Consider the following 12154-nt stretch of genomic DNA (forward strand, 5'->3'; position numbering starts at 1 on the left):
TTTTAAAATTTGCTAAGGTTGAATCCCAAGCTATCTTTAAGAGGGAGTCACCCCTCTTGTCCATGGCATCTTTTAAGCTGCCCATGTCCTCAAACACTAGGTCTGTGTTCCTAAAAACTTGAGAGAACGCTGCGTCAAGTTTAGGTTTTTTGTTCCAGACCTGAGAGCTATCCTCTTCAAAAGGAAACCTGCGTTTGAGGGATCTGGAAAAGAAAGGAGCCCTCTCTGGGTCCTTCCATTCCCGTTTGATAGTTTCCGAAATAAACTTATGCACCAGAAACACCCCATGCCCTGAAACATCCTATCGTGTAACGATAATTGGGTTTTATCCTCTGTGATGTTTAGAGTTGTATGGATAGTTTTCAAAAGATCATCCACCTCCAAACCCTTGTACACACGGTCGGACATTCCGACAACCAAATCCGTCGGATTTTGTCCGAAACTGTTGCATACACACGGTCGGACGAAGTTGTCGGAAAATCCGATCGTTCAGAACGGGATGACGTTATTTCGTTACAACGGGACTACCATCAGGCTAGTAGCCAATAGCTTTGATGTAGGAATTTGATCTGAGCATGCGTGGCACTTTGTCCGATCGGAATTCTCTACACATTATCAGAGTATGTCCGATCGGAGCATTTTGTCTGAAAATTTTACCAACAAGTTGGAAAACTTGGTCCGTCGGATACTCCGACGGAAACAGTCCGATGGAGACCACACAGTTGGAATAACCGACAGAATCTCTGACCTTGTGTACAAGGGCTAAGGATAGTTTGTACAGAGAAGATTTTTATTTATCATGCTTCTTCCTCGGGAACCTGAGGACACACTACGCCCCTCTTTCTCTGAGTCACTACCCCCTCTGGATACCGAAGCAGAGGAATGAGAACGGGATACATTACTACCCGCTTCCGGGCGTCTGTCCAAATAGGACCTAAAAGGTCTCAAAAGTGTCCGCCAACTCCTTCCTAAAGGAAGAGAACAGTTCTCCTTGCTGCGACGCAGGAGCGATAGGAGTGGTTTCTTCCTTAACCAAATCACTAATGCAAGATTTGCACAGGACTTTGGTCCAGGAATCTGAGCACATTTTTGCATGACGGACATTTTCTTTTGCAAGGGGGAGGCATGTTTAGTTTTCTCTTTCACTTTCTGAAATACACCAAAAAAAAAAAAAATAATAATTTCTCAGTTTAATACACAAACCATTTACAGAGATATAACATGCTGACAAAAAAAAAGCAGAAAGGACTAACACTTTAGCCCTGCTTTGCTGCCAGTGAATCCCCCCACAGACTCACTTACAACATGAACATACATTCACCCTGAACAGTCAATACACAGGAAAGGAATGTAGCAGGTTCCCAATCAATTAGACCAAGTAAGGGAGACATTCACAAAGCCCATAGAGTAAAGCCAGAGACCAATGTCCCTGCTTACCTGGGCCTGGCTGACAAGTGTGGCTCCTGCCCCTGCCACCGTCACTTGATCCTCCCCCATTGTCCGCAAGGCATCAGGCGCTTTCATTTTTTTTTAATTTTCGCAGTCTTTCGCTGCTGCGAAGACCAGAAGTGATGTCAGCCGAGACCGCCCCCTCTTCCTGCGTTCTAGTGGCCGGAACCGGAATCCGCGTCGTGCCGCCGGAAGTCCTGCCCCCGCCCGGAATGACGCGCTCGCCATCCGAACCTGGAAGGCATGAGGCTGGGAAGAACGGCACAGGTCGAAAAACACCCCAGCCTCTGCCGCCGGTCTTAGTAAAGAGAGCGGGACCTCCGGCAGCCAAAGACCCCCCTGGGCTTGAAGAAGAAGGGACACAGGAGCGACCCCCACATGTAAGGGAGGAGGCTGGGCTGGTCTAAAAACAAAACCGACACCTGGTATGCTTCCAGCTCTCCCCACCTGGATAAAGCGCAGCACCCCCTGGTTCCCTGCAGCGCTTCCACCATGGCCGGAGGAAACACTACGACTGAGGCCATGGTGGAAGTGACTGGTCTTTAAAGAAAATCTGCAGCGTTTCCTGGGAAAATGGGTGGAGCTGCGCTCTCTCTCCAGGTGCTGTCCTGAAAGAAAGGGAGAAAAAAATTCCACTGTACCTTTACATTTTTTTTATTCAACTTTATTACTATCACAAGGAATGAACATCATCCCTTTTGATATCGTAGACCATGAAAGGTCCTCTATATCAAGAGATCTAGGGTATATATATTAGACCTCAGCCCTCTCCTCTGACCCCCGAAGCAGCAGATCAAACCAATATTGGTTTAAACAGATGCTGTAGAAGCCAGTAATAATTGTAAATAAACCGAAACTGGAAGTGATGAAATCCCCATCACTACCGGTTTCTGATGTCACAGAAGAGGGGTGGGAACTTCCACCCGTTCCTTCCACTCTTCCTAGGGAATGCAATCCGACAGGTGGCAAGGTGGCGTGGGTGGGGTAACCCTCTTCAACAGGCTTTTACATAAAAGAAAAAAAACACCAGACCTAAAGAATACAGTTCCCAGTGTTGATTGTATACTCTGTTGGTACAGATTTATAGACAATCTCTTCATTATCTGGACAGGTACTGTCCAGGACCTTGATAATTTTGTTAAGATCCTTAACATAAATTCATTTAACCACTTCAGATCCGCGCTATTGCCAAATGACGGCATTAGCGCGGACCTACATTTTCAGGACAACGTCTATTGACGTCGTCCTGGTTACGAGCGGCCTGCGCGCCCCCTGAGGGGCGCGCGCGGCGCGCTCTGTGATCGGCGAGTCCGTGAGACTCGCCTGATCACCGATCCGTGTAAGGGGTCGATCCCGACCCCTTATCACGTGATCAGCTGTCAGCCAATGACAGCTGATCATGTGATAGAACGGAGCCGGTAATCGGCTATTATTCCTCCTCGCGCTGACAGCGCGAGGAGAGAAAAAAAAAGCCGATCACCGGCGGCCGTGATCGGGACATCAGTCCCGATCACGGCCATCAATACAAGGGACCACCTGCCTCCCGCAGTGCCATCCTGAAGTAAAATAAAAGAAAAAGTAAGTGCCCCCCGTCAGTGCCCCCTGTCAGTGCCCATAGTGCCACCCACAGTGCCACCCACAGTGCCACCCCACAGTGCCACCCCACAGTGCCACCCAATCTGCCTCAAAGGTGCTGCACCCCAGTGCCGCCCATCAGTGCCCAGCAGTGCCGCCCATCAGTGCCCAGCAGTGCCGCCCATCAGTGCCACCTATCAGTGCCACCTATCAGTGCCATCTATCTGTGGTACCTATCAGTGCCCATCCGTGCCACCCATCCGTGCCACTTATCCGTGCCACCCATCCGTGCCATCTTATCTGTGCCCATCTTTGCCCATCAGTGCCGCCTTATCTGTGCCTATTAGTGCCGCCTTAACTATGCCTATCAGTGCCCACCAGTGCAGCCCATCAGTGCCCACCAGTGCAGCCCATCAGTGCCCACCAATGCAGCCCATCAGTGCCCACCAATGCAGCCCATCAGTGCCCACCAATGCAGCCTATCAGTGCCGCCTAATCAGCGCACTTCAATGAAGGAGAAAAATGACCCGTTTGCAAAATTTTATAACAAACTATTAAAACATGATTTTTTTTTATTTTTTTTTTGCATCTTTTTTTGTTTGTTTAGCAAAAAATAAAACTCCGAGCTGTAACTAAATACCACCAAAAGAAAGCTCTATTTGTGGGAAAAAAATGATAAAAATTTCATTTGGGTACAGTGTTGTATGCCCGCGCAATTGTCACTCAAAGTGCATCAGCGCTGAAAGCTGAAAATTGGTCTGGGACTGAGGGGGGTTTAAGTGCCCAGTAAGCAAGTGGTTAATTTAACGTTTACCTATACTTGCCATCCAAAAAACATAGCCTTCCTGGACTTGAATATCATCAAAGATGATTCCGGTGGATTGACTACCAATCTCTACCGGAAATCAACGGCAGGAAATACGTTGCTACACGCCACAAGCTCACATCCCCGCCCCTTAGTGCGCAGCATACCCTACGCCCAATACTTAAGAATGAGACGGAACTGTATCACACACCAGAATTTTTTAACCCAAGCTGGAGCCTTACGTGAACGCTTACTGAGTCGAGGTTACACACGGTCTAACCTAAGAAAAGCCTTTAACAAGGCTTGTAACCGTACACGAGAATCTCTACTATACGCCCCCCTAGACCTGATCATCCCTCCACGGTTAAAATTATCACAAAATACTCAATGCATCACAATATACTCAGAAAGATATTGTCAGATCATTGGCATCTTCTATCGGACCACCACACCTTAGAGAAAAACCGATCCCTGAACTTTTTTTTTAGAAGGGCCACAACCTTAGGGGACAAATTGACTAGAAGCCACTATAGAGCAACCGCACACCTTTACTATTCCTCCGGTGGTAAACTAACTGCGGTGGGTCACCATATTGGCATTCACCACCGCTACCAACCTGAGGTGTTTAAGTTCTTCGTTCTTGAAGTGGTCCCTGAAGATAAAAGGTGGAGGTGACTGGGATAGAGAAATCCTAAGACGTGAAACCTACTGGATAGAACGCTTAGACGCCCCTAGTACCCCCTGGATTGAATGAAACAAAAACTTATAAATACTTTCTTAAATGATGAAAACATTCCAAATCTTGCCCGTTTCCCTCCCCTTCTTTCCCATTTCCCCTTTCCTTTTCTTACCCCTCCCTCCCTTTTTTCTTGTTTTCTTTCATTTTTGTCCCTTTTCCTTTTATCCCCCTTTGGGGTTCTCTCTCTTTTTCTTCCTCCCTGTTCCCTTCACTTGATTCCTCCTGGTTTTCCATTCCATTTTTCTCGCTGCTAATGCAGGCTTTTCACTTACCTAATGGAGCCCTGTTATTTGTATATATTAATTATTAATTCTAAATGTTCTTTGTTTCTTATTATATTCTATATCTGTAGAAAAATATCTTTTTCAAGATTCCATACAGATATTTGGTGAGACCAGACGAAAATATTGTTAATATGTTTACTTAATTATCTTGTTCTTTTGTTTTTCCTTTTATCTTTACCCATCTTTATTGCGGAGCAGTGCGGCAGGCGGCCATGGATCTCCTTGTTTGGACCGTGAGCATAAGGAGGAATCTCCTGGGGGCGGGCATGCGCCTCTCCAGCAGAATCGGATCCCTCCCCCGTACAAGGAGGGGCCCGGTCTGTTGCTCCCGATCACATGGAGGTCTCCATGGTGATTGGGAGCTAGTGCGTGCGCCACGTAGTAGCGGACCCGGCGACGTCATCACTCGGCGTCTGACACCGCTTGATGAATTCACCGGGTTGGGGATTTAAAAAGGGAGCCACCGTTTTAGTGGCTCCGTGAGAGCAGGCTATTCTCGGAACCCACGAGGCAATAGATGAGGCTACAGATGGCAACAGACACTGCGGAGTATACATAGACGCTACAAATACAGGTACCTTAGCTCTTGACATGGTGCTCAATTATATCTGGCATCCCCCTTGGGTTAATTATAATTCCTATTGACTAATACAATTTGTATCTGTCCTAATAGGAATACAACGGAGGCCAGAATTGACCAAGCCGGTGTACACCCTTGATACTGAGGATCTTGCATAGGGGACTTGCACACCATTACGGTGTAAACAAACACCTCCACTAAAACTACCTGTTGCCAACGTAGATACCAGCTTGATCATGTGGGTATACCAACTGTCTATCCATAGCATCCCAACTAACCTATATAACCAGAATGATGGCATTACCATTATTATCACTACTATATTTTTTTTACTTTTTATACTTTTATTTTAGTTGGCCCTGTCTATTTAATCCCCCGTGTCCGCCCTGAGGGTGGCAAACCCCTACGGTGGGGACCACCCATGCTCTACTTTTGGTCCATTTTTTGGAGCTCCTGGAGGCAGGCTGCATGCTCAGCAATACTAAAGGTGTTTATATACATAAAATGTATTTACTTATAATATAGTAAACATTACAAAATCAAATTTAATAGTTTTTTTTATATATTAATAATGTTGACATCATGTATTCTATTATAGATCTGTACCAAGATTCTTTCCTGAAGAAGCGACTAAGTCGCGAAACTAGTTGAAATATATGATCAACTTGGATAACAGTCACTGTACCCTGCACTTACTTACCGTAGAAGGCCAGGCACTAATTAACTGTGTAACTATGTAACATGCTGTTTTTCAACAAGTGTGTCTTCTCTAAATTTTAGATCGAATTACTTGTTTTCAATAAAAATTATATTTTTTTTATATACATGTTGTACATCTCTGGGTATCAAGATAGTCCTTAATTCCATTGGGGGATGTATGGCTGTTTCATGGTTAGAGTAATCCATGTATACGCCCCTTCCCTATGCCTTGTTTTTCCTATATGATTTTGTGAGGATGAGGATACCAACTACACAATTACTACCATTATCTTTTAATACTATATTCAGGCTAGATAAATAATTATACAGTTCCCAGTATAACTGCTTCAAACCGAGGTCGTATACTTACGATCCACAGACTGGAAGTGGTTAATTTATCCACCGCTATATATGCGCCAACTTGGAGACTCTCGAAAACAAGTGAGGACTGCAGTTTACAGAAGAGCCTTGACTAGGCACTGCAGCTCCCTGCCCAAGGTGCTCTTACCTCCCATCACCTTGTGCCCAAAGCAGAGGTCCAGGGTCCAGAAACAACCCCAATGTTGGGGGCAGGGAACTGGGTGAGGTGGGTAGGACCCCACAGGGGACTAACCTTGCTAGAGTACAGGCACCTCACCAGGGGAAAGACAACTAGGTGGAAGGGCATACCCTCTCCTCAACAGAGAGGGTCTACAGGGATGGAAACTAGCAGGATTCAGATCCCCACCGCCCTGGACTCTGCCTCCTAGTTTTGTTTAGCTCCTGCGACAGGAAGGAATACTGATTATTGGGGTAAACTGCACTTAAATGAAGATTATACATATAATATGATCAGTACAGCATATTTGCAGCTGCATCCCAAAAAGCAGGCAGTATACCATTTTCTATGTGTCCACACCAGAGGAAACAAGGAAGACACATTGTAGAGGAATTCAAGACAACTTAGGTTTTTATATTGCTTTGCTTGGTTATTAAATTAAACAAATATAAAATTGCCCATCAGAGATTGTTCAATATTATAGGAAAGTATGCTCCTCTCCTCCAACAAATAGTGACAAATTCCCAATATTAAGAAAGTGAGCCTAAAGAGGACTTAAATTGAACAGATTCTACACACTACCAGGCCTATATCTACACACTCATTACCAGCCAGTGTTACCAAGAATAACTTTTTTTCTCAAAGGAGATCCTGAAACATCCCAGGAGACATATTCATATGGGTGTATTGCATTTGCTAACAAGAACAGTAAAACGTAGATGGCAGCTAGTACAGGTAAATGCACAATGTTTTCCGCTGTCTTGTATAAAAGACCCATTTTATTTAATTCTGGTCATAAGAAAGATATAAAAAAATAAAATAAAAAATAGTTTCAAGCTAGTTTTCAAGTCTTGCTACATTTTGCACCTGTAATTACATGGATTAGCTGGTTGGGCAGTGAGGTGTGAAAAACACCTAAATGCAACATTTCATGTATAACCGGAGTGCATATTTAGCCATATGATAAAAAGATGTTTGACTTTACAATTTTAAAATCAATCACATTTATTCATACCTCCAAAGCAAACATCCTATCCATCATGCTTCGTGAGGAGGAGGCATCTGCTACAATGTGAACCTCTACTCCTCGTCCAATTAAGTCCAATGCTGTTTGTTGAATACAAACGTGAGTCTAAAAAGAAAAAAAGGTACAAGTTGAACAAATTTGCAACACTATACAGCAGGGTTATTAAATTAAAATTCATTAAAGCCTGGAAACAACCGAAAGTACCCCTCTGGGGCCACTAAGGAAAATCTCCTGGATAATGTCACAGGAAAAGCTATCCAGTATATTGCTAGACACGACCAAAGTTAAGACCAACGTGCTGGGCCCATGAGCCCCAGATGAACAGTTACTCCCAGCCTAGTTTTGTTTGGTTACTCAAGCCCCGGTGTTATCTCCATCTTTGAAGGAGGGGTCTAGGTTGATGGAGGAGGACGGAGATCCCCCTTCCGGCACAGACTGCTCCCGTTTGGGGTGCCGGAGGATGTGGGATCCTCCTCCCGTCTGATTGCATATATTTCTTTACACTTTGGCGGACGGTATAGTAAGGTGATCCGGACAGGATCACTGGTATTTGTCATTGTTATATCTGCAACTGTTATGCGTCTTTCTCTTCCTTCTGTGTACATGATATTGTCATATGCATATACATTTTTCGTTCCAAAATAAAAAAAATTGAAGCAAACTAAAATTCATAGGTCCAATTAGTAAAATTGTCTTCCAGTTCGAAACGCAGCTTTGGCCGATGAATCAGATTCTTTACATCACAGCCCAGGTCTGCAGTCAGGAGAGTTCATTTGAATGGGCTGCTGTGCCTGCGGTTTCTGCTGGGAAATGGTCCTGGCACCTTTTTAAAAATGCAGCCACATGGAAACTGCCTGGTACCTTTGTACCAGGCGATTTCCATGTGCAGGAAATTGCACCTTGTATTTCAGTGCATTTAAGAGTCAATGGGACCCCTGCACGTTTTCTGTGCAACACCTCATTTTGTGTGCAGCTGCTTGTCCTCGTTTACATATCCCCAACTGCACTGCCCCCTTCCATAACCCACCCCCCCACAGCATTGCCCCTTCACATACACCCCCCACAGTACATGACCCCGCCACACAGCACAGCCACCCTACTCCCTCCTGCCTTCACTCTCCTACCTTTCACAGATCGGAGAGCAGGAGGCGGGACAATCCTAAACTGAAGGCACAGCAGCACTAGGTGGGGCGCGGGAGCTGCCGGGTTAACTTTTCATATTAGCGAACTGGTGATTGACCGCTAGGACCGCCTCCTAGCAGCCAATCACCTCTCTTCATGTAGTGCTGGTCCCACCCCAGTCCAAAATTCTCCTGCCCGCTCTAATGACAGGCTGGAGACCAAAGCGGCAACTAAATGGTGCGATTGCTGCGTTCCAGAAAGAGGAGAAGCTCGGGCCAGACACAGATCGCGGGCCGCCATTTAGTGATGCACGCTACAGTGTCCCCTCTTGCAGAGGTGTCAAATATGTATACTGTAGACTGAGGTTTGAAAACTCACATTCAAAGCTTCCAACTGACATCGATATATGTTGGCAGCACAAACTACAATGCGATAATGTACCAACAGTATGCAGTGTGAGGATCTATGTAAGCAATCCATTCAATTCACGTCATCCAGTCATTAGGCCCTCACACGTCAGAGCGATTGGTACAACCAGGCTGTACTGTGTGGCCAGCTTAAAGCCCAACTATGGGCACTTTTTAAATAAAAAAAAAGTTGCATTAGCTGCAGTACTCAACTCCTCTTCAGCACGGTCCCCTGAAGCAATTCCTTTCTGCCACTAGATGTCCTCAGTCTTCCAGGTTAAGTGATGCCCAATGTCATTCAAACTGGAAGACTGAGGACATCTTGTGACTGCAGGGCATCATAAACATACAATACTACAGATAGCAGCCGGTGCCGCTTTCTACCAAAGGACCTCTCAGACAAGATATGAATAGGTAGGAGAACCTGCAGTTCATGTGATCAGGCTGAAAAACTATAAATGGTAAATATATAAAAAATAAATACTGGCAGTAGTGGACATTAGAGTTGTGCTTTAAAGATTTAGCTTTTACTATCTGGACATAAAAGATAGAAAGTCGCAGGGACTACAACTCTCTTGCTAAAGATTGTAAAGGGTAAGCTAATATATGCATGTTTGTATAAAATGAAAAGTTCAGAAATGTTCTTTGGCTATAGTGCTTTATATTTACATTCTGGATTTAGCTGAACTCCCGCTGCCGGGATGTGAAACTCACAAGCTATGGTAGTGAAAAAGGATTATGAAGTTATTTTAGGAGCAGGAGGTAGCTACATATGGGAGGTTACCTTAATTTTTTATTTGTAAGTACCTGTGCAGGAAAAAAAAAAAAAAAAAAAAAAAAAAAAAAAAAAAAAAGATAGAGGTTCAAAGACTATGCTTTACACTGTGTTCAACTTAGTGAAGAGTTAAAATTTTCCTTCTGAAAACTTCTTGCCCTTTTGTATTAATAGCTTTGCTATTTTATACAGGCCTAGCTCAAATATGACAGGATTACGCAACGTAAAAGCAACAGGAAAAGCTATACACAAAGAAGTTTACATCTTTTCAGGTAAAGATATGATAAATAGCTGAGACTTGAACTGCAAAATGTTAAATTTAGAGATGCTATTACGCAGGCTGACAAAACAAAGAGCAGTCTACAGAACCTATAAAAGATGGATTTCTGGATTTATCTACTTTTAAATCTCCCGTTAAAAGTGAACCTGTCTTAGGGGAGGTGCCATTGCCAAATTCTTCTTTAAAGGGAGCATACTCTGGAGCAGTCATATGCTTTACTACTAAAGAAAATATAAAGAGTAATAAGTGGGATGCAACTGCTGACGTTTATATAAAAATACTAGTCGCCCGGCTGTCAGACTATGCTTCTGGCTTCAACATTTTGAATCACTGACCAGAAACAAGTATTCAAATTAGGAATTCTGACTTAAGGGCTTGTAAAGCACAAAACATTTCATACTTACCTGCTCTGTACAATAGTTTTGCACAGAGCAACACAATTATCCTCTTCCTGGGTCCCCCGCAGGCACTCTGTGCCCCTCCCAACATGCACAAGGGCCCCCACAGCAAGTGGCTTTTCTATAGCACACCGAAGGTTTATTTTTTACTTTCATTGTAAAAAAAAAAAAAACACTTCAGACTTTAGAACCATTTTAAACGTATTACCATTAGAAACTCTAACTTGTTGCATGCTGGTTTTCTGGATGAGCCACAGCCCTGTGATAAACAGGAAATCAAAATTCCTGATCTGCATACCTAAGTCCAAGTCAGCAACTTAAGTAGTAAAAGGACAACCTCTCCAAACATGTACCTTTATAATATAAAAAAATAAATAAATAAATAAATAAATAAAAGGCTAGCAATGGCAGCAGCCAAACTTTTATCCAGACAAGTCCCCTTTGAATTGCACAGCAGGAAAATCAGCCTCATCACAGGTCTCAAAAAGAAAAGAAAAGCGAAAAAAAATTAAAAAAAAATAACTTTATTTGCCATTATGATGCCTAACCCTTTATGAGAAATATGCAGACTGCCATTTGCAGAGCTCTCCTTTTCGAGAATACTTGTCTGTCTGTTTTGTTCTTCCAGAGGCTTCAGTAGGCAATCGGGTAGAATTTTTAAGAAATCAGCAAAGGCATAATTGCATATTTTTACAAAAGAAGAAGAGTAAGACACTGCTGTAAAAAAGCCTGTACGAGTTGAATACATTTATCCCCCCCATAGGCTAGTACACCCTGTAGTGACGTAGGAGTTGGCAGAAGAACTGCTGCTGGAGCAGGTTACACCTTAAATATGGGTGCAATGTGCTCCCAAAGGTGAACTTATTCTTTAACCTCCCTAGCGGTAATCCCGAGTCTGGCTCGGGTTGGGATTTTAGTTCCACGAGCGGTAACCCCGAGCCAGACTCGTCGGGATCGCATCGCTGGATACAGGGAGGACACAGGGAGAGTTACTTACCTTGTCCCCTGGATCCAGCGATGTCCTCCGCGCTGTGTGATCGAGCTGTCCTCCGATCGATTCACACAGCGCCGAGTGCCGCCGAGCTCCGTTCCCTGCGACATTTACACACCCTTTGTCCCTAGTGGTCTGTCCAGTGCCCAGCATGCACTTATATTATAAATACTGTTTTTTTCTGCCTGAAATTTGGAGATTGTCCATAGCAACCAGAAAGTGTCCCTTTTTCAGTGTTTTATGATTTGATTACATTATTGAATAATTTGTATTATTATTCATTACCGTATATACTCGAGTATAGGCCGACCCGAATATAAGCCGAGGCCCCCAATTTACCCCCAAAAAACTGGAAAACTTATTGACTCGTGTATAAGCCGAGGGTGAGACATGGCTGTCCATCCCTGTGTGTCCGTCCATCCCTGTGTGTGTGTCCGTCCATCCATCCCTGTGTGTGTGTCCATCCATCCATCCATCCCTGTGTG

The 12154-nt window shown here is 44.2% G+C and overlaps 1 protein-coding gene across 6 annotated transcripts in view; it reads right to left on the reverse strand.

Annotated features, from left to right (window-relative positions):
* The window catches only part of ISOC1 (isochorismatase domain containing 1), a 96000-nt gene that overhangs the window by 31756 nt on the left and 52090 nt on the right, over positions 1-12154 (reverse strand). For all 6 annotated transcript variants that reach the window (XM_077462131.1, XM_077462130.1, XM_077462132.1 and 3 more), the window contains exon 5: positions 7685-7801. In XM_077462131.1, coding sequence (XP_077318257.1) covers positions 7685-7801 — 117 coding nt within the window. The remainder of the gene's footprint in view (positions 1-7684; positions 7802-12154) is intronic.

Source organism: Lithobates pipiens, unplaced genomic scaffold (genome assembly GCF_037356315.1).
Source record: "Lithobates pipiens isolate NorthernLeopardFrog02 unplaced genomic scaffold, aLitPip1_a1.2 Scaffold_3, whole genome shotgun sequence".
NCBI classification, from domain to species: domain Eukaryota; kingdom Metazoa; phylum Chordata; class Amphibia; order Anura; family Ranidae; genus Lithobates; species Lithobates pipiens.